The 23,724-nt window shown below is 39.2% G+C and overlaps 1 protein-coding gene across 3 annotated transcripts; it reads left to right on the forward strand.

The window, feature by feature from the left end:
* The first annotated feature begins 1,220 nt into the window (after positions 1–1,220).
* Positions 1,221–22,186, forward strand: LOC144693741 (2-acylglycerol O-acyltransferase 1-like). Of its 3 annotated transcripts, XM_078563710.1 has the most exons (8): positions 1,222–1,410; positions 1,610–1,788; positions 6,345–6,523; positions 12,638–12,842; positions 15,017–15,191; positions 18,450–18,501; positions 18,591–18,649; positions 20,998–22,186. In XM_078563710.1, exons 2-8 carry the CDS (start codon positions 1,695–1,697, stop codon positions 21,041–21,043), a joined length of 810 nt encoding a protein of 269 aa, XP_078419836.1. In that variant the 5' UTR covers positions 1,222–1,410; positions 1,610–1,694; the 3' UTR covers positions 21,044–22,186. The 3 variants fall into 3 exon arrangements, with proteins under 3 accessions (XP_078419837.1, XP_078419836.1, XP_078419835.1); XM_078563711.1 differs by lacking the exon at positions 15,017–15,191 and having other exon boundaries at positions 1,221–1,410; XM_078563709.1 differs by having other exon boundaries at positions 1,223–1,410; positions 18,450–18,649.
* Positions 22,187–23,724: the final 1,538 nt, after the last annotated feature.

The following is a 23,724-nucleotide window of genomic DNA, read 5'->3' on the forward strand; positions in this document are numbered from 1 at the left end:
GTTGGGCAGGCCAAACAAGGCACGGGAATACACGATAAATGGTAGGACCCCGGGAAGTACCGAGGATCAGAGGGACCTTGGTGTGCATGTCCACCAATCCCTTAAGCTAGCGGGACAGGTAGATAAGGTGGTTAAGAAGGCATATGGGATACTTGCCTTTATTAGCTGAGGCATAGAATATAAGAGCAGGGAGGTTATGCTAGAACTGTATAAAATGCTGATTAGGCCACAGTTAGAGTATTGCGTGCAGTTCTGGAATCCGCGTTATAGGAAGGATGTGATTGAATTAGAGAGAGTGCAGAGGAGATTTACCAGGATGTTGCCTAGGCTGGAGAGTTTTAGTTATGAGGAGAGATTGGATAGACTGGGGTTATTTTCCTTGGAGCAGAGGAGATTGAGGGGGGACATGATGGAGGTGTATAAAATTATGAGGGGCATAGATAGGGTAGACAGGAAGGAACTTTTCCCCTTGGTGGAGGGATCAATAACGACGGGGCATAGATTTTAGGTAAGGGGCAGGAGGTTTAGAGGGGATGTGAGGAAGAATTTTTTCACCCAGAGGGTGGTGGAAATCTGGAACTCACTGCCTGGAAGGGTGGTAGAGGCAGAAACCCTCATAACATTTAAGAAGTATTTGGATGTGCACTTGTGATACCATGGCTATGTGCTAGAAAATGGGATTAGAATAGTTAGGTACTTGTTTGTCAGGTGCAGACTCGATGGGCCGAAGAGCCTTTTTCTGTGCTGTAGACCTCTATGACTCTCTGACTCAAAGATATAATTATAAAACAGTAAAAAGGATGAAAAAGAATAATCAATAGTTGGAGCCCAAAAAAAACCCCTCAACGGGTATAGAGACTTTTCTTGCTGCACACCCGACCCACCCCCACATATATACACACACCCCCCACCCACGTCACGCAAACAGGCTACATAATAACCTGATTTATGTCATCAAGGCTCTGAGGTAATGTGTAGGTTATAGCTGTTTTCCTATGTAGTCTGTATTCTGGGCGCAATAGGGCAAAATGCTGGAAACACTGAGCAGATCAACTTCTGTCGGGAGAAGGAAGAAGTCAACATTTCAGGCGTAACCTTACCTTATTAACACCCTCCACAGATTCCCGTTTTACCTGCCCGTGCATTCTGTTCTTTTTGTTTCAGGTTCTCAGTAGTTTATAAAAATGGGAAGTTTGGCTCCTCCTATTGTTCCTTCCAGGCCCTCCTCCCGGAGTAAAGGCGCGGCACGTTTATCAAGTAAAGCAAGTTGATGAGGTGCAGGAGATGATAAATATTCAGTAAAATAACTTCTCCCAATTCGAAGATTTTCTAACAGCCCGAGCAGTGATCGGTTTCACAGAACGCTGAAATCGAACCGTCCCTTTTTAAAAACTAGAAGGCGCCGTTGGGGTAAGTTATAGGCTTTGGGTCCGAAAACGTGCTGCAATTCTTGTTTTAAACAACTCTACGGGCACGTTTCGGTCGGTGAAATTTAAGGGAACTGCATGAAATCTAGAGAACTGGCATGTGTGGTAACAAGTTGAAATGATAGGAAGTTGGTTGTAAGACTTCTGCACTGAGTGGACTAACGGAAATATTTTATATCTAGTTATAGTGCTAACTGCCTTTCGGATCTGTGAACGAGACTTGCAGCAATTCCAAGCAATTCCTCCTTTGGGTGGGCAGCTGTTGACATGAAGATCGAGTTTGCACCTATTAATATCCCTCTGAGGAGAAGGATTCAAACGTTTGCTGTTCTCCAGTGGATCTTTACCTTTTTGTTCTTAGGTAATTTTTGCTAATTTTAATTGTGGAATATTCTACAAAGAATTAAGTTTTTTTTTTAATTGAAGAAAGAGATTTTCGAGCACCTCGTCAGTGGTTCACCGAAGTTTAAGTACAGTTACAGCTGCCCAATGTGCGCTCAAGTAAATCGAACAAAGTGAAACAGAAGTGCCCAAAAGGGAGTGGGTGCTGATTTAAAACGTTGACTCGCTAATGTGGAGAAAAGTGGATCATTCCAAACTTACCATTTTAAAATTGATTTCTGGTGATACCATCTCATAACCATAGAGGTCTACAGCACAGAAAAAGGTGTTTTGGCCCATTGAGTCTGTGCCGGTCAAACAAATACTTAACTATTCTAATCCAATTTTCCAGCACTAGGCCCATAGCCTTGTATGCCATGCCATTGCAAGTGCACATCTAAATACTTCTTAAATGTTATGAGGGTTTCTGCCTCTACCACACTTTCAGGCAGAGAGTTCCAGATTCCCACCACCCTCTGGGTGAAAAAATTCTTCCTCACACCCCTTCTAAACCTCCTGCCCCTTACCTTAAATCTATGCCCCATTGTTATTGATCCCTCCACCAAGTGGAAAAGTTCCTTCCTGTCTACCCTATCTATGTTCCTTATAATTTTACACACCTCATACCTCTCAATCTCCTCTGCTCCAAGGAAAATAACCCCAGTCTATCCAATCTCTCCTCATAACTAAAACTCTCCAGCCCAGGCAACATCCTGGTAAATCTCCTCTGCACTCTCTCTAGTTCAATCACATCCTTCCTATAATGCAGATTCCAGAACTGTACGCAATACTCTAGCTGTGGCCTAACCAATGTTTTATACAGCTCTAGCATAACCTCCCTGCTCTTATATTCTATGCCCCAGCTAATAAAGGCAAGTATCCCATATGCTTTCTTAACCACCATTATACCTGTCCCGCTAGCTTAAGGGACCGGTGGACATGCACACCAAGGTCCCTCTGATCCTTGGTATTTCCCAGGGTCTTACCATTCAACATGTATCCCCATGCCTTGTTTGTCCTGCCCAAGTGCATCACCTCACACTTATCCGGATTAAATTCCATTTGCCACTGATCAGCCCATCTATATCCTGTAATCTAAGACTATCCACCTCACTATTTACCACCCCACCAATTTTCGTGTCATCCACAAGCTTACTGATCAACCCTCCTACATTCAAGTGTAAATCATTTATATATACCACAAACATCAAGGGACCCAACACCGATCCCTGTGGAACCCCACTGGACACAGGCATCCAGTCACAAAACAACCCCTCAACCATTACCCTCTGCTTCCTGCCACTCAGCCAATTCTGGATCCAATTTGCCAAATTGCCTTGGATCCTATGGGCTATTATCTTCGTTATCAGTCTCCCATGCAGGACCTTAACAAAAGCCTTGCTGAAGTCCAAGTAGACTGCCATCTAATAGCTTCAAGATTGTTGTGGGAAGTAGTAAATGTATTTGCATTATGATATGTTTAAATCATCAGAAGGTGGCGAAATATTTTCATGAAATCAATTTTTTAACAACAAAACTGGCATTTATATAATGCCTTTAATATAGAGGGAGCCATTTACAATATCAGCTAGCATGGACACCTGGAAGGAAAGTAAGGTGGTCAGCTGTTTATTGAGATTGAGAGGAAAAGGTGGCTGTATGGACTGGATAAACTTGGATAGGGCATGAAGGGACAAAGGAGTGAACCTCGAGAAAGCCGTGGGTTGTTCAGGGATAGAGCAGGGTGGAGAGAAATTTGGGTTGTTGGGCAATGAAAGGCAGGGAGGTGTAAGAGGCAGCTGAATAGATGGTCTCAATCTTAATGATAAATAAGTACATGAGCTCCTCAACACAACATTCTAACCGGGGCCTAAACAGTGATTCGTATAGGTTTAGCATTATGCCTTTTTTTATATAGACCTCTACTTATAAAACCTGAGAATCCAAATTTTTTTTAACACGAGTTAATTTGTCACCCACATTTAAAAATTTGTGTATCTATTCCTTTTAATGCTTCACCAATCAGTGTAATTGCGCTCTCCTTATTCTTAACTCCAAAATAATAGCTCGCAATTTTCCACATTAAGTCTCAACTGACATCCATCTGCCCAGCTATTAACTTGTTTTTGAACAAAAGAACTTGCATTTATATAGAGTATTTCATATCCTCAGGAAATATACAAACATATATGAAATAAAAGCTGATCATATGAAATAATATCACAAGAAGCAACAGTTTTGCAATAAAAGATGGAGACCTTGGATGAACAGAGACATTAAAATGAGATTTAAATATGACAAATCAAGGGCTAGTTATACAAAAGGAAATCAAGTTGAAAATATGGTGGGGAAGCAAAAATAAGTAAAAATAAAGACTGACAAATAACAAAGGGAATAAGTAGATGATTAATAATGGTTAATCAATGTTTTTGAGACTGTGGTGTTCCCTCAGATGATCAGTGCTGGAACCACTGTAGTTCTCAAAATATATAAATGGCATTGCGTTGGATAACAGAATATCAAAACTTGCAGACAACTTAAATGAAGAGCAGGGTAACTGAGAGGAAGATTGCGTGTGCCTTCAGGATGATTTCATTGGCTCTTGTACCTTTCCATTCCTACTCAGAAATTCTTATCTGGAAACACTGGCAAACTGCTCATTTACTATCTCTGGCATTTCTTCAACCTTTGTAATAAATTTCCCTTTCTCATCTCTAACCATCCCTATCCTTTTGTTTTGTATATGTTTATAACATCCTTTACTATTTCTCTTTATGCCATCTGTCAGTCTTTGTTAATGCCTCCCATTAGCTTTTTTGTTCCCCTATTTTGCTCCCATGTAGAGACCCATGTTCGAATATCTTTGCCAATTGACAGGGATGGGGGACAATGGCACAGGTCTGATATTTAACTAGTAACTAACCTATATCTGTGTGCCCTACTGTAATTATCCCCTGCTGTCCAACTCTTCTTTGTCTTGGCCATGTGTCCCAGTCTGCAATGTCACAAATAATGGACTAGCAATATAGCAAAAGTCTTGCTCCAGTTCACATTAGGCCTACTTTTCATGTCATGATTTTTGAAGCGTGTCTTTTATTGGAGTAAAACAGATTAGGAGAGATTTTCCTGGGTCTATGCCCAGGCACACTGGATTGCTTGGGCAGAACGAATATCAGAAGTTTAAATGGATCAGAGTGCACACATGTAAATTTAACCTGCAAATGTTATACATTAAACAGTGAAATATTGCTTCTCACATTACATGGGATATTGCTCTTGTCCTTGTAAAATAACACATCCTCAATTTTGCCTGAACTTCCCATGCAAGATCCACTTGTATTGTAATAAGAAGGTACATCATTGAACATAGACATCATTGTTGATTGCAGATGCAAAGCAATCTTAAAATTCTGCATGTTGGAGTCCAACATTGAGTAGAACTTTCCACTTTACATTTCCCCAGTTAAGTTTATAAAAAAAAACTAAACAATTTAAAGCTCTGTTTACTTAACAACTAAACTTTATGGTGTTAAAGGGTCACTGGTTCACCTTAGCAGTATAATATATTTAGCAATATAGTGTATGACACTTCTTATAATGCAGCACCTCCATCAGTTATTCTGGAGCTGTGCCAGACTGCTCCTATAGTAACAACATGAGACCAGTAGAACCTCCATTAAAGTTCAGGGCTTTTGTATTTTATTTGAAACTTAACCACATTGGCATTTGATAAATGTTAGCTCCTGCTGGAAAACATTTATAAATAGAGAAAGGTTCACTGAGATTCGCATAATAATAGTCTTTGAGCAAACGTGTGGATATGAAGAATATTTAGTGATAATAGTTATTTACTAGTAGGTTCAGATCTGTACTTGACACTTTTTGTTGTAAAGTGCTTAAGTAGTACTTTCTTACTCCATTTCCCTATATAAAATGCATATTTCATAACAGCTACTAGCCTTTTTTATTTATGCTTGTAAAACTAAAAAAGCTCAAATCAAAGGCATTGAACGTTAGAACGTCTAAGCTGACACTCTCATACAGTGCTAAGGGAGTGCTGCCTTGTTGGGAGTGCATCTTTCAGATGTGACATTAAGCTGAGGCCCCATCTGTCCCATGGCACTGTTATGAAGAACAGCAGGGGAGTTTTCCTTGGTATCCTGATCAATATTTACCCTTCAACCAATGCCATTAAAAAACAGATTATCTGGTCATTACATTATAACATTGTTGTTTCCAGACCCTTGCTTTACGCAAATTGTGTTTCCTACATTACAATAGTGACTACGCTTCCGAAGTACTCTACTTGCTGTAAAACACTTTCGGAGGTCCTGAAAGGTGCTATAAAAATGTGAGTTCTTATTTCTATAATAGTATAGTTGAGAATCTGTATCATGCATTTTAGAATCCTGACCATCAAATAAAAAGTCCCAATTGGCATTTTCCTTGAAGATGAAAATGACATATGTATCTCATATTATGGCTGAGACAAAAATGATTTAATTATAGTTTGATTACAACTTTCTCTCTTTGCAGGTCAATGCTGCCTGATTGTCCTTCTGTTGCTCATATTTGCTGGTTACTGGTATATTGCTGCAGTTTACTCTGTTTGGTTGTATCTTGACTGGGAAACACCAAATCAGGGTGGAAGAAGGTCAGAGTGGGTCAGAAAATGGACTATCTGGAGTTACTTCCGGGACTACTTCCCTATTCACGTAAGTTGGCGTTCTTTGGTGTTAACCTTTCATTGTCTGTGAGATTGATTTTATTTGAAGAAGAGTTTTTAGTGAACCCCTCTCATTACTGCTGGACTCCCACTGGCTGCTGTTCTAAATGCAGCTTGGTGATTGGGGTGCAGGCCCAAAAGCAGGTGAGAACCTCATAAATTTATGTAAATCAGGTTCTCATTACGTCAGTGAAATCCCAATTAATATTTTAGCTGAGGCCTGAACAAAGAAGCCACCATGGTGAAGGCAGGTCAGAAGCTATTGGGAGGACGAAATAACCCTCCAAGGTAAGTGGAAATATTTCCTTTGTTGGGGTGGGTGGAGTAGGGGTGTTCCTCTGAGCTTTGCAAGAAGAGCCATGGCTTCCCCTGCCCTGGACTAATTCTTCAATGAGACTGTCCATCAATTCCCTTCTGACTTAACTGTTGATGGTGTTTTACCATGCAAACTCCATTTCTGTCCAACAACCAGATGCTGCTCTCTGCACTGTTTTAGGTGGTTAGCTAATCTGTAGCATGCAGCTGAGGCCTGAAAAAGAACAGCCCTGACTTTTGCAAGTTTATTTTCCATTTATCTAATCCATCCTGCCCAAATCCTGTTGAAGATTAAAATAGATCCATGAGTCAAATATGTGCTGTGCTTCTGAGGTAGGCTAACTCAAAGGCTTGCTTTCAATAAATGTGAACTTCAAGTTAGAGATGTATAAAAGACTCAAAGTGCACATTTTCATCATCAAAATGTTACAAGTATTTTGATGTTAAAGAATCATCAAAACCTCGATAAATACACACTGACTAATTTGGAAACAACCAAAGTGTTTGAACTGTGAGCCACAAAATTAGTATTACTTGTACTTGCCAGATTTCTGGTTAAATTGTTTTGTAAAATAAATGTTACAGTGCTCTGTGCAGTAAAAGGTCCAGTTCTTGTCCCAAGTATATAACTGTCAGCACTTAGATCATAGCAGTTGTAGATAGACTTCTTCAGCAGGTTACTTTGCATTGCTAGTCTGCCTGGAGAATAATCTTGAAAAATATTACAGTTTTAGAGCTGGAATAATCCTTATTTTCCTTAAATTCATGACAATTGTAACTTGAACAAATTGGCGATATACATGCTGTAAAAGAATAATGAAGAAAATCAGTTTAAAAATAAATTCCAGACATTGAACTGGTCTCTCCTCAACTTTTTAAAATAGAACACCCTTGACCTGAATAAAGAAAACTTTTGTTTTCAAAGGAGTCAGTTGCTGACATTGATAATTAATGCTGTAGTTAAAGTGGAACATGTTAGTCACTTTGATTTATTATGTGGTTACAGGGGATATTACTGGCATGTAGTTTGTGAAGCTCGGGTTATTACAATGTCGGTAAAGCCTTCTGTTTTATGGGTTGGGCAGAAACTGCTGCTTATTCTTTTATCTCGATGCCATGTGGCAATAGTTCAGTGCCAAGTAAGCTTCAGGTGAAGCAGTATGACAGTACATTTCAGAGGCTTTTATGTGACCAGATTAGTACGGTTGTTATGCCTCTCTGCTTGTGGGTGCTACATGATGGCTATAAACTTTGCCCTTCGTCAATATCATGGGTGATTGTAATAAGGTGAGGCTGTTGATGCCAACTGTTCACCATTGCTGTACTATTTTGTACCATTAGGAAGGAAGTTGCGTCTTAAGTTATTAAAACACCCTTCGCTTTTCAGCATGGCATCTTGGAGAGGGCCATATTGACTATGCTCATTAGTGTCTGGTAACAGCTTTTTAAATAACTTTAGAATTTTTTTTCAAATACTAGTTTGGTATTCCTTTAAATTCATTTTAGGTAATTGGGTAATTAGCCATAGTCCACAAATACCCATAGCTATCTCTCTCCATTAAAGAGGGACAATTGATTATATATAGCTTGTGGGGCACCACTCTTGCAGCCTGGAGGAAGGTGAGGAGGCATACCACAGCCAGTATAGGGATTGAACCTGTGCCATTGCCATCATTTTGTGTCACACATGCCAACTATCCAACTGAGCTAGTTGACCCCAAAAGATAACACTTCTAACAGTGCAGCGCTACCTCAGTGCTTCATTGAAATGTCAGCTTTGACTTTTGTGGTCAAGCCCTAGAGTGGGAATTGAACCTAGCAACTCAGAGGCACAGTGCTATCCACTGAGACACAGCTGACATACACATTCAATTTAGGGAAATTGGAAGCCTGGTTGGATGTTAGTGACATGCCAATTCTTTCATTCTTACATCCACCCACACCTGGACACTATACTTTTGAACTAGATAAAAATCTATTTACTTAATAGTATACTAGAATTTGCAAAATGTTTTGAGTTTTGGAAACAGCCAAGGGGGCCACTTAAAGGCCTCCCCTCACTGCTGCTTGTATGTCTCCATGGGGGAGGCTGGTGCCAAGTGTCCAGGCTACCAGGTGAAACACGACAGCATTATGTTAGGCTAGGGGTTGCCTTCTGGGTAGGCACCCCTGTGCCCATCAAAGGCCTCCCCTGAGGTAATATGGAGAAACCTAAGGGACTAAGATCTGACAAATCCCCAAGACCTGATGGCCTGCATCTAGAGTTCCAAAAGAGACAGCTAGTGGATGCTCTGGCTATGATTTTCCAAAATTTCCAAGATTCTGGAATGGTCCCAGCTGGTTGAAAAGTACTAATTGTGACAGTACTATTCAAGGAAGGAGGAAGAGAAAAAACAGGAAACTATAGGCCAATTAGCCTGACATCGGTCATCAGGAAAGTGCTGGAATCTATTATTAAGGGAGTCTTAATTGTTACGATCAAGCGAGGAGAGGTGGAACAGCTCTCCTCTTTCCCTCTTCCGTGTTTGACCACCACAGTTTTAAAAAAAAAAATGATATGCTTGCCAATTCATTAAGTGTTTAACTGTTTATATGCTGTGACTGTAAAATACACAAACAGACAGATTTTCTTCAGTTTTTTTGGAAAGAGAATAGCATTTGTTGTACTTAACCCTGTCTATTAAAATAATAAAAATGCTCCAGCATTCTCATGCACGCACGCTTGATGTTCATCCACACACCAATAAGTTACAGAATGGGAGGATAGAGTAAGTGATATTTTAAAGTCCAGTAAAGATTAGAATGATATGGTTCCTGTAGGTTCATGACTTGGATGGATCCAGGCTGGGCTCGGTGGTCCTTCTGGTTTCAGCACCAAGGCAGTTTAAAGATGCAGACAAACAAGTTATCTGCTCTTCTGGAGACAGTAGCTGCTGGGTTGAGTTCTTTAAAACCTCTGTCTGCAGCACATGAAAAGTTAAAAACAGTAGACAAGGTTTGAGCTTGTAGAAATAGGTGGAGAGAAAGGGGGGAGGCCTACACTGGCTCTTGCCACTTCAGCATCTTTTCTGCTTCTGCTTTGGCCTGGATAAAACAGTTACTTGAACACAAAAAAGCTGGCTTATCACATGATTTTCTCTCTCCAACTGACCAGTGACCCAAATATACTCATGGCTAGCATATTCCAGGTGTAACTTGGTTAGGATTTGGCTGGGGTGGATTCCTTTCTCAGCCAGAGTTCATTGTCTAAGGCATCTAGGGTGGAATTTTACAGTCCCCTCACGGTGGGAGCAGGACCGTAATATGATGCTGACATAAAATTCTGCCCCAAATGTGTAATTCCCACCCAGGCAATTCAGGACATTCTGTGAATGGGGACAGAAGATGTGGTTCACTCACATTCCCCTCAGGTAATTGTCTCTGATGGACTCTTGAAGACAGGTTGACTCCACTAAATGGCTTTGGAATTTATCACGTACAGTGATGCAAATGTACAGCCATCATAGAAGCTGGTTTCAATCACTGAAATGTGACTTCAGTATTTTTAAAATCCAATCAGTGATTTCCAGCCAGTAAATTCCATCATTTTTTATAAAGCATAGCTTTGTAACACAATGCACTTAGAAAATCATTGTTTGATCAGACAAGGTCAGCATGGTTTTACAAAAAGGAAATTGTATTTGTCAAATTTATTAGAGTTTTTTGACGATGAAACTAATAGGGATAAAGGGGAGCCAGTAGATGTAGTTAACGTGGATTTCCAAAAGCTCTTCGATAAGGTACCACAAAAAAGGCTAATAGCAAGATAAGGGCTCATGGGCTTGGGGTATTAGCATGGATAGAGGATTGTGTAGTAGACAAGAAGCAAAGTGTAGGTATAAATGGGGCATTCTCACATGGCAGGGTGTGGCTAATGGAGTTGTGCTGGGGCTTCAGCTATTTACAATCTGTAATAATGACTTAGACAAAGTGACAGAGTTAAGTTTGCTGACAATACAAAGCTACATAGAAATGTAAGTTGTGAGGAGGTCACAGAGGCTGCAAAGAATTGTATATAGTTAAGTGGGTAGGCAACAAGATGGCAGATGGAGGATAATGTGGGGAAGTGTGAGGTTATGCACTTGGTTGTAAAAATAAAAAAAACTATTTATTAAAAGGCAGAAAAGTTGTAAGTGTTGATGGTCAGAGAGACTTGGGTGTGCTCATACAAATACCTCAAAAAGTTAGCATGCAGCTTCAGCAAGCTATTAGGAAGGCAAATGGCATGTTGGCCTTCATTGCAAGGGGATTTGAGTACAGGAATAAAGAAGTCTTGCTACAGTTATACCGGGCTTTGGTGAAGCCACATCTGGAGTATGTGTGCAGTTTTGGTCTCCATATTTAAGGAAGTATATTTGCATTTGAGGCAGTACAGCGAAGGCTCACTGTATTGGTCCTTGATATGAGTGGGTTGCCCTGTGATGAGCGGTTGATTAAATTGGGTCTATATTCCATGGCGTTTAGAAGAACTGAGAGGTGATCTCATTGAAAGAGACAAGATTCTGAGGGCCTTGACAGGGTAGACACTGAGAGGTTGTTTCCCCTGGCTGGGGAATCTAGAACACGGAGGCACAATCTCAGGATAAGGGGTTGCTCATTTAGGACAGAGATGAGGAGAAATCTCTTCACTTGTGAATCTTTGGAGTTCTCTACCCCAGAGGGTTGTGGATGCTCCATCCTTGAAAATATTTGAGGATGAGATAGACAGACAGATTTTTAGTTTCTCAGGGAATCAAGCGATCTGGGGAGCCAGTGGGAAAGTGGAGTTGCCGGGGGGTTGGGGGGAGTGGTGGGGGGGCGGTGGGGTGGGAGGAGTGAGGCCATCCCTCTCTGAACATTAATATAAAACTGATATTATTGAAAATTACCACAAGCTGGTGGATTGTCAAAAAAACCCAACTGGTTCACTCCTTCCTTTTATGGAAATAAACCTGCTGTCCTTATACAGTTTTACCTGTGTATGATTCCAGTCGCGCACTCTTAACTGCCCTCTGAAGTGGCTGAGCACCCCAAGCATTTGTTAGGGACAGGGTATAAATGCCTATCTAGCCAGTGATACCCACATCCTGAGAAATTTTTTAAAAACTTAAATTATCTGATTCCATGAGTAATCCTGGGGTCAGCAGCATATAGTGGCTGAAATTCCTCACTTCAAGCAGCACAATGATACATGTCTAGTCCCCAGTGTCAGCATCAGGCACTCCCAAGGACAGCAAGACCTGAAAACAAAAATGCTTATTTTCCTTTTGATCATTTTTTAAAATTATAATATTCAATAGTCTCAAGAAAAGAGTCATCACTGTCATATCAATTTCCCACATTGTCATGTTCTTGATCTGCTTGCTTAGCAGTGCCAAATTTATACTAGTCTGTGACCATTTGTATCAGCTAGCAAAGGTGGCTCAGGCTGGATTTGAACTGAAGCCCCAGTGGTGAAAATATACTAACCTGTTGTGTCACAGAGTCCCCAAAATTATATTATTTTAACACCTTTAAGATTAAAAAAAGTTGGAATATTTTACAATAATACTTACTTCAAGTTTGATTTATTCAAACAAGTAAAGTCCTCTTTGTGACCTCTACTGAAATCTATAACAACTATGTTTTTCCTCATTACTCTTTTTCTCCTGTATTATTTAATGTTTTTTTTTGTATTCTGAAGCATTTACTTGTATGCTTGTTGAAGCAATCTCCTATTATTGTTTATAGTCGATATAGTCGATTGATTCTGATTTCTTTCCAATTCAAGCTTGTGAAAACAGCTGATCTGGATCCACAGTACAACTATCTCTTTGGATTTCATCCTCATGGAGTGCTTGTTGCTGGAGCTTTTGGAAACTTTTGCACTGAGACTACAGGCTTTCAGAAGTTGTTTCCAGGTTTGACATCATACCTGTGCATACTGCCAATGTGGTTCAAGCTTCCTTTATACAGGGATTACATCATGTGTGCAGGTAATGGTTTATATGACTTGTTTTTGACCCCAGTGATTTGTTATACCCAGCTTCATTCAAACTCAGAATTCTTCCGTAAATTCAAAATTCTCAGCTAGTTTGCTTAGCTCATGTTATGCCTTTGAACGCCACAAAAATAAATGTGAGAAATTGTTTTATTCCTAATTTATTAAAGTAGCAACTTGAAGTGGTCTGAATTTATACATCACAGAAAACTAACAATCGAAACTTGACAAGGGACAGCTTAAAGTAATTGCAGATTTATGTTTTTCTGAGAAATTACACTTCCATTCCTTTAAGCCCTCCCACAGCTCTATATAGCAAGTGTATCATCAACTCTTCAATCAGCGCTGAATGCTTGATTTGCCACTCTGCTTGCTAAGGTATATTCTAATTAGAAAATCGGCAACGTTTGGTGCAAGTTAGCAACTGCGAGATTGGCAAGTTAGTGGTGAAATTTACAAGGGGATCATTTTAATCCCACAGGATAGGTGGGAGAGTGACAAGGCTGTTAAAAATTCAAAAATGGAAAGACTGGCCCCAACCAGCATCCAAATCACCCACTTCCAGTTTTAATGGAGATGGGTTGGAGAGTGGACAACCAACTGGCTCTCCTGAGTTGGGCCCCTACTTTAAATATTTCAATGACGCTCAAACATTTGCTGTGTTTTACAGTTAATGTCTGCAGGCCTGGTCTCCTATGGCCCAGGAAACCTGGCTGCTTCAAGGTGAGAAAGGCTAGATTCAACATGAGTGCTCTCCCCGATTTTCACTACCTCCAATGTAAACTTGTTTCCCAAGCAGTCGGAAACCCCTCTTCCCACAATCTATCTATGGCCCCTCACGATCTCCACTCACCTCCCTGATCTCTCCACAGCCTTCTACCCTTTCTGAGCTATTCAGCACATGATTTACCTGTGGCCCCCTCGACACTCAATATCTCCTCCCTCCTTACTGCTCCCCAGCTGTAGCATGGCGTTGCAACCATCCAATCCAACAACCAGCCAGGCCCTCAGTTTAGACGGCTGCCAACTGAGAAACTAAGCCTAAAAATTTAAATTAGGTCCTGCCTTTAAATTCAGGAGGAGCTCTGAGTTTCTCAAATACCACACCACCTCCTCTACTCAGGACGACAGTGCTCATGCACATTGAACATGCTCAATGATTGAGCTTCCTCAGCCCTCTGGGGTAGAGAATTCTAAAGATTCACCATATCCTGAGTGAAAAAATTCCTCCTCATCTCAGTTTTAAATTATTCTGATAGTGTCCCCTGGTTCTAGATTCAACTGCCAGGGGAAACGTCATATCCACATCTACCCTGTCACGCCATTGAGGTAAATGTGGAAAATTCTGTCCAGAAATTGCACTGATTGTTATTCTTCAAGTTTCTGCTAAAGCCCATTTGCATAATTACTAAAATTTTCCATGAACCAGCGAAATGGGGCAGTGCAATAGAACATAATTGGTTCTTGCTTTCTCTTTTCATTAAATTTCATTCCTTGATTTATTGATTGGTGTTGTTTTTGATACACCCAATGTCAGTTGTATATCACCATAAATGAGCATCTTTAATAAAGGTGTCCAATCCTCCATCATTGAGTAACCAGATTTAAAATCATTGAAAATAACTTAAAGCAATTGTGAACCACTTAGAGTATCGTTTGTATTGGTATATACTAGTCACTTTATAGTAAATTAAATATTTTTTGATTTGAGTAAACTTTTAAAATGTGCCTATTAGTGCCTGTGCACCTAAACAAATGAGTGCAATTTGAAAAGCCTCTGGAGCCAATGCAACCTCTCAATTTCAACCTGGGGGCGTAACCAGTTTTGTGGTCAAGGCCTGATTCAGACAAATTAAATCTTGAATCAGCGTAAAAGGTTGCCGAAAACAGGAGCATATGAATGTGAACACAAATAGTTTTGGGTCATAGTTCTCCTGTGTTTTAAATTTCCCATATTTTGCACTAGTTTGGTCAACTGGATGCAAAACCAGTGGAAACAAACAGAAACCCTACCCTATAACATGTAATCGTTTTGTGTCACCAATATATCGTGTGTAGATTGCTTTTATTGTAGATATGATGTTGAGGCACCCTCCGTAATTACAATGGAGACTGTTTCTTTTATTCACCATCAATAAACAGTAAGCATTTTTTTCTACTTTGTTGTAGGTCTTGTCTCATGTGTGAAGAGCAGTGTTTCTCACATTCTAAGCAGGAGGGGAGGTGGGAATGTGGTTGTCATTGTAATAGGTGGTGCTGAAGAATCTCTGGATGCCAGGCCTGGAGCACTAACTTTGAAAACACTTAACAGAAAAGGATTCATTAAATTGGCTATAAAATGTGGGTATGTAGACTTTTTGCATGGAAAAATACTGTCCTTTTAAAAAATATTGAGCTGGTTCATGCTATAGCACTTTTATAACTCAGCAAAAAGACAGTTAGGTTTTCTTTATGTTCTTTCATGGGATGTGGGCTAGACCAGCATTTATTGCCCACCCCCAATTGCCCTTGAGAAGGTGGTGGTGAGCTGTCTTCTTGAACCTCTGCAGTGTATGTGGTGTATGTTCACCCACAGTGCTGTTAGGGAGGGAGTTCCAGATTAGTGACCCTAATTTCCACCACCCCTCTTCTGGAAGCTTTGACTATTGGTAAAATATGATTTCAAAGATTTAGTAGCACTCTGGTACCTGGAATGCATGGTTATTCTTCATTTGTGTGCCTAGAATTATGGCGATGGAGGTATGTGGAGAATCATAGCCAAGCAGAATCTGATTGAAAACATCCAAACTGATCATGGCTGATCATCTACCTCTTTTGCCATTTTACCCCACTATTCCCAAATCTCTTGATGTCATTAGTATCCAGAAATCTATCGATTTCTGCCTTGAACATGCTCAATGATTGAGCTTCCACAGCCCTCTGGGGTAGAGAATTCTAAAGATTCACCACACCCTGAGTGAAAAAATTCCTCCTCATCTCAGTTTTAAATTATTCTGATAGTGTCCCCTGGTTCTAGATTCAACTGCCAGGGGAAACATCCTATCCACATCTACCCTAAGAATTTTATAAGTTTCAATGAGATCACCTCTCATTCTTCAAAATTTTAGAGAACACAGGCTGTCATTTACTAGTCTCTCAACTTGCTTTAAAAAAATTGTTTTATATCTTTCATACTAAAGTGGATGATATAACATTTCTCCACATTATACTCCATCTAGCACTCAGTTGCCCACTTAATTGGTCTATATTATATTGCAGCCTCTTTATGTTGGTGTCACAACATACTTCCCCACCTAGCTTTATAATGTCAACGGACTTGGATATATTACATTCAGTTTTGTCATCTAATTCATTTGATATAGATCAACAACAACTGAGGCCCAAGCAACGATCCTTGCGGCACTCCACTAGTTACACCCTGCCATTTTTAAAAATGGTCCGTTTATACCTACTGTTTTCTGTCCATTAACCACTCCTCAATCCATGCTAATATATGACCTCCAATCCTAAGACCCCTAATCTTGTGTGACAACTCATTTAACCAATAGCTCTGAAGAAGTCATATGGACTCGAAACGTTAACTCTGTCTTTCTCTCCACAGATGCTGTCGACCTGCTGAGTTTTTCCAGCATTTTTTCTTTTTGTTACCCATTTAACAAATGTGTTCTTAAAATTTAAATATGAAACATCTACTGGTTCCCCCTTATCTCCGCTGTAGTTAACACCCTCAAAGACCCCAATGTTCCTTGCATAAAACTGTTGGCTCTGCCTAATCATATTGTGATTTTCCAAGTGATGTACCATGTCCTTAATAATAAGTTCTAGCATTTTCCCTATTACTGATGTCAGGCTATCTGGCCTACAGTTCCCTGATTTCTTTCTTCCTCCTTTCTTGAATGGGAGTTGGGTTGGGTTTACATGTGCTATCTTCTAGTCCATTGGTACAAGTTCTAGAATTCAGGCAATTCTGGAAGATCATAAACATTGGGTCCACCTTCTCTATAACCACTTCTTTTAAAACTCTAGCATATAGGTTATCAGGTCCAGGAGATTTGTTGGCTTTTAGTACCATTAATTTCTCCAGTACTTTTCCCTTACTAATATTAGTTTCTTTAATTTCCTCACTGTCATTATATTGTTGATTCCCCATACTTTCCAATATAGTCTGCACTTCCTATGGTGAAGACAGACATAAAATATTTGTTTAACATCTCTGCCATTTCCTTATTCACCATTATAATTTCTGCATCTAAGGGACCCACATTTGCTTCCATCAATATGATATATTTCTTGCTAGTTTACTTTCAAATTTTATTTTCTCCTTCTTACGTAATCCTTTGATGATTTTTAAAACCCCTCCATCCTCAGGCTTACTACTTTTTTTGACAACATTTGAAAGCCTCTTCTTTCAATCTAATGCTATCCTTAATTTCTTTACTTACCCACAGTTGATCACTTTTCCAGGATAGATTTTATTCCTTGAGGGAATGTCATCACCCCTCAGCTGGTTTCCGTTAAGGCCACGATGTTGATGCAATCATCCACAAAGTTCATGGGTGGCAAGGATCTTGTTCACAAGTGAACAGACATTCTGGAGGGAAATGCGTAGAGGGGTGGTGAGAGTAGAGTTCAGTGTTAGTAGTTGGAGGGGTGAGTTGGACAGGAATGAGATTGGCAAGATTATCTTCCAGTGGGCTCACTGGACAGGAAAGTCAGCAAGTGAGTGGAATGGGGGTATTGGGATTGCTGCTCATAATTAGCCAGCACCAAGTACCTCAATGAGCCTTTTGGAGGATACCAAGAGAAGTACAGAGGAAGCTGTAGATTTGCCTAAAAGGGAGTTAAACCTGAGATGGTGACAAGAGAGCAAGATGGGTGAAGAATACTGAAGGTTGGGGTAGGGAATTGGCAGGGCAGAGCATCTGAGAGTAGAAAATACAGGGAATTATCGTGTTCTTTATATTATATGAAAATATATATGAAGGTATATGAAGAATCTGAGAAACAAACTATTTAAGATTTTGTGCTGGTTTCATCCTACTCCATTTTCTTGATCTACCATTTAAAAGTTTGGAGGGGCATACATGGAATTGTGTGAAAAAAAACAAGTATCCAATTCAGATCATTATGTCTCTGCGTTGTGCCATTTTATGGTTAGGTGTTTGGCATTTCAGGTACATTTCTGAATATAAGCCACAAAGATGAGACTAATCGGTGCATCTCCTTAACTGATGAGTGTTAAGGATTGAAAAGGTAACAGAAATGGTGGGGAAGAAAGTAGAATGAATTAGATAAAAATCAGCTACAGAAAGAGAAATAAAGAAAAGGGAAAAATAGATTGCATTAGAAGAGCCCGAATAAAGCAACAGAAATGTAAGAAAAACATTTTTGAATAATAAATCTCTAACAACAATTTAACAATAATGAGAACCCAAAATAAAATCTAAAATACGACACAAATTTAAAATACTGTTGTTGAATTAAACAGTCAAGAGAGCCAAATTTAATTTTTCAGCCTTAAGTTTTGCATTGTGTTTTGGTAAAACTTCAAATAATGAAACCTGAATTTATTGTATGTACATTAATTTGCATCTCTTTTTAGAGCACATCTGGTCCCAGTCTTTTCCTTTGGGGAAAATGAACTCTTTAATCAGGTAAACAATCCAAAAGGGTCTTTTCTTCGGGCAACACAGGAGCAATTACGGAAGATCATGGGATTTACAATGCCATTGTTTCATGCCAGGGGCGTCTTCCAGTACAGTTTTGGGCTGCTACCATACAGGAAACCTATTTACACCATAGGTAAGAAAAATCATAAAATATCATCACTACTTGAACTATTTGAGTATTTAAAGACTTTTTTTTAAAAACACAGGCAAAGTGTGGTGATAAAACAGTGATTAAACAGATTCCTTTGCATATCTGAGATGGCCTTGGACACAGCCTTTGGTCGCTATCTGTGCTACTAAGGTATTTACCTGACGGGATGTGCTCCTGTGGAGCGGAAGTGATCATATCATTGTTACCAATATGAATCAACCTGTTCTGATGAATAGATGCTGCCTGACCTGCTGAGTATTTCCAGCATTTTCTGTTTTTATTTTAGATTTCTAGCATCAGCAGTATTTTGCTCTGGAATAAGAATCATTGTCATGCCATGAAATGCTTTTCAGCTGCCTAATGTGGCTAAGTGTATTTGAATGCCAGTGAAGGCTGGCATTCACTCTGGACTTCACTGGTTTACTTGACCATAAAATCTATAATGTTACCTAATAGCAGTATTGAGAATTGCCACAAAAGTAGTTCCGTGATTCACACCACTATACTTTAGTCTTGTGCAAATGGCAGTTTTTTATTCAGTCTCCTCTTTTCATGAAATGCTATTCAACTCTCTGAGCCCAGAAAGGCAACAATTAACACTTTGGAGACTCATTCCTACTGGTAGTAAATTGTTGTTAGAGATTTATTGTTCAAAAATGTTTTTCTTACATTTCTGTTGCTTTATTCGGGCTCTTCTAATGCAATCTATTTTTCCCTTTTCTTTATTTCTCTTTCTGTAGCTGATTTTTATCTAATTCATTCTACTTTCTTCCCCACCATTTCTGTTACCTTTTCAATCCTTAACACTCATCAGTTAAGGAGATGGACTGCTTGTCTCCTTGTTTGCCAAAATCCCAGATGCCCTATTATCCTTGCAACATCATTATCAATTCGAACCTCCAGCAACTTGCAGGGCAAATTTTTTTTGAGCTGAAGATTGAAGGAAAAAATCTAACTGGACATGCCACAAGATATGATGCACCATCAAAATCTGGGTCATCATCTTCATCCACAAGAATAATTGTACCTGAGCCTTTCATTACTGATCTGTAAAAGATACAAAAGACTTGATTTTTTAACTCTCCTTTTTACTCCCTTCTCACAGTGGCCTCCTGGATACAGACATGTATCAATTGGACCCAGGAGGAAAATCTCTTCACTGTCCTGCACTAATCAGGATTGAATTTAAACCCTTGCCTAGTATAAACAGAGAGCAAGGAGTTGGTGGTCTGAAAATGACAGCAAGCCATTTAACACACCATTTATAATGGTGCTCCAACTACTGCAATCTTGGATAGGGTCCTGAGATAAGCACTTGATACACCTGTCTTTATCAGGCAGAATGCTTCTTATGGGATAAAAGCAGACAATTCTGGAAAATCTCAGCAGGTCTGGCAGCATCTGTGGAGAGAGAAACAGAGTTAACTTTTCAAAGAAGAGTCATATGGATTCAAAACGTTAACTTGGTTTCTGTCTCCACAGATGCTGCCAGACCTGCTGAGTTTTTCCAGCATTTTCTGATTTTATAACAGATTTCCAGCATCTGCAGCATTTTGCTTTTATCATGGTTCTTATGGAAGTTGGGGGTCATAGGACATATATTTAACTTCCTGTTGAGTGGCCTAACATGCAATCCTTAAAACAATTGACAGAAGACACATAGAAAAGAAACAAACCTTTTTTTAAAAAAAACTTCTATTCCGTGGGGTTAGGGTTCTTGACCCATTAAAAAAACTATGGCCTCTGAAAGGTCTCCTCTTGACATTGCCACCATTCACCCCTGACTCCAACTGTTGATCTGCTTCATGTATAAGCCAACCAATTTCCCACCCTGCTCAAGTGGCAAGCTACCTCCAGGCACCAATTTGACACTTGCAGCTAACCAAATGAAATCCAGGGCACAAAATGACAGACATGCTTTGATCTACTGATGAGTTCCTTTCACAGCATTTGTAACTTCCTTTATGCTTCTGTAACTGTCAAAAGTACTTTTTAACAACAGGAGAAAAATGGAGCTGTCTTCCAGATTAATCACTTCCAGAACAAAATAAGTACATTTTAAATTTTTCAGTATTCTACCTTTGTTTAACTTCAAAATCATATAAATCTGCAGTTGAATTTTTTTTATCAAAGCTTCTACCATTAGTTTAGCATTAGATTAAAGAGGTTTCAGAACGATAAAAAAAACTCTCTTAATTTTGCATTAATTCTGCTATACTCCTAGTAAAGATGGCATTCTTCTGAAAATTATGGACTAATGGAAGAATGAGAAAAATGACAGTGCATGTATTAGTACTCATGAGTAATACTTTGCTGTGTTTGTTTTACAGTGGGGAAACCAATCATTGTACAGCAAAACCATACCCCTTCAAGTGAAGAGATTGAAGCACTACATACAAAGTATATTGAGGCATTAAATAAATTATTTGAAGAACACAAAGCTCAGTATGGAATTCCAGAAAAAGACCGTCTACTTTTCAGTTGACTTTTAGCTTTGAACACCTGAATTCACACACACAGTATAGTCATTGTGGGGGTAATATTAATTTTGGAAGATATGTATTTAGGTGTAGATGAATCCTTGAAAATGGTTTGATTTTTGGACCCTTTTTTATTCTGATATTTGCAAAGTTGGTCTATAATGTTTAAACAGCTCGACTTCAGCTGATAAGTACCAGTATAGAAACACTGATGTAATGTCTGGGTATGCAGAACATTTGATGATCTGCACTTTACAATTAGTAGTAAAAGAGATATTCCTTTATAAAATCAATCCTTTTGAATTGGGCATATGCTAATTGAGCCTACTACTTGCACCACTCCATCAGCTGAAATGGAGATTTAAAAAGCTCTTCCAGACAGCCTTGTATAATGGAATTATTCTAGAATCAGATTGCCTCAAAATACTAATTATAATTAAAGAGAAGTACTTATCATTACCAAAGTGCTTCTTTAAAATCCCCTGAGGTACAAACAAAAGAAAGTGTACCAAAACATTGACCACATGGCTGTAAATACCATGAAAAGTTTTAACAATTGTAAAAACAAAATCCCTATATTTTTATCAAGCAACCCTTACTTATAATACAACCATTAAATTACCTCGATAAAAGAATATATAAGTGTAAATTGTAGTTTCTGACTGTTACCTTTTACATCTGGAAATTACAATCCAAAGATCTGGCTTATATTTTTAAATGTATCATCTTAGTGTTAATGACTCATGTTTATTTGTTCATTTTTTTTTTAAAGAAAATTAGCTATTTTTTAATAAGGGTAGGGGAGAGGAAAGGAGAGCATAGATACATATTTGCATCTAATGAATTATGAGTTTAAAAACAACACACATCTTTAATATCACATATTTGTATTGCTTTTTTATTCTAAGAACATTTAACTATTTCTGTAAAGTACCCAATCTGGTTAAGTCCTGTAATGAAACAAAACCTGAGTCCATCTCATTTAATAGGTCTGCAGTGTGTCTTTTTTCCAATTATACCAAAAACAAAGTTAAAATTCTTCCTACGAGTACAGTTCTTTGTACAATAGCATATTCTTCTACTCTCATATCAAAAAGGCTTGGCAAGTTCAAGTACTTGAAGTACTTCAAGTAACCCCCCGCCCCGGCTTTGCTCACCAAACTCAACATCCTGCCCTATGAATACAGAAGTAATTGGAATTTATACATACCTCAAGGTTACTTTTCATATCTTAGTCAGCTCTTTTAAGTTCAATGTGGTGGCTGATATTCTTGTTACTGTGAGACAAAGTTAGTTCAAGTAGATTGCAAAATAAACATTTTACTGGCTAGTTTAAAGATGGTTTTAAAGCAATAGTGTGTGGTTGAATTTCTTTTAATATTTTCATCTTCACAAAAATATTAGAGGGCCACCTTTGTGGCGGAATGTTGCATATTTGAGGCCACTGCCAGCAAATTTAAGCTATGTAGTTGTCAAGTAAGTGAAACATCCAAAAATTGCCAAGATCCAAAAGCACTATCATGCCAAAACTAAGATTTGCTAAAGATCAAAGAATTTTATGATACCGTTGTACTACATGATTGTGTACAGTCCCCACCACTTACTCTGTCCTTCTTTATCCTAGATAAGTGCCTATATCAGGCAAATGGTGTTAACTATTTGGAGGTACTTGGCAATAATTATAACAGCGTGCTTCATAAAAAGCACTATAAAAATGCAAGTAATTCATTACTGTTTGGGATCCTAGTTTATGCAAAATGATTGCATGTTTGTCTCTAACACAGTCACTGCACCTCAAGTAAATTACAGTATGTGAAATGCTTTGAGAGGTGATAACGCATAAATGCAAATCTTTAAGAAATAACATGGTTCAGTCTTTAATTATCCTATCACCACAGTGTTCATTACAACAGCATCTGCTACATTTTTCCCCTACAGTAGCTCTTGAACTTTTGGAGCCTTAAACTAGAGACTCCATATTCATTTGCAAGGAATTCATTATGTCAATGATTTCAAGTTTTCCTGGCTCCTTGTTAGTTGAGTATCCCTTTATTGACAGGTTTAAAACTGTTCTGTTCCTTTGGAGTCCACTCCCCACCATCCAGCAGCCCCTCTTCACCACCACCCTCCCACCCCAGCGGCCTCTCTCCCCATGAAAACCTCTCTCTTTCTCTCCAGGAACCTTTCTCTCCACAGCAGCCCTCTCCCCATGGCAGCCTCTCTCACTGTTGCCACCCTTACCTTCCCTCTGGTCGCTGCTGCTTTTTCTCTACCACGTTTGCTACCTAGCCCGAGGAGGTCCGATGAGTTGGGAAACTCAAGCTACTTGCCACGATAACAAAAATCTGGTCCTATGACTCACTAGTTCTAGATGCTACAGCCAGGGAAAACAGCTTCTCAGCATCTACCTTGGTAAACCTACTAAGAATTTTATGTTTCAATGAGATCACCTCTTACAGTTCTAAACTCCAGAGAATATATCCCTATTGTACTCAATCTCACCTCATAAGACAGCCTTCTCATCCCAGGAATCAAGCAAGTGAAGCTTTGTTGCTCCCCTTCTAAGGGGATCCTTCC

Source organism: Cetorhinus maximus, chromosome 19 (assembly GCF_964194155.1).
Source record: "Cetorhinus maximus chromosome 19, sCetMax3.hap1.1, whole genome shotgun sequence".
In the NCBI taxonomy this organism is placed as follows: domain Eukaryota; kingdom Metazoa; phylum Chordata; class Chondrichthyes; order Lamniformes; family Cetorhinidae; genus Cetorhinus; species Cetorhinus maximus.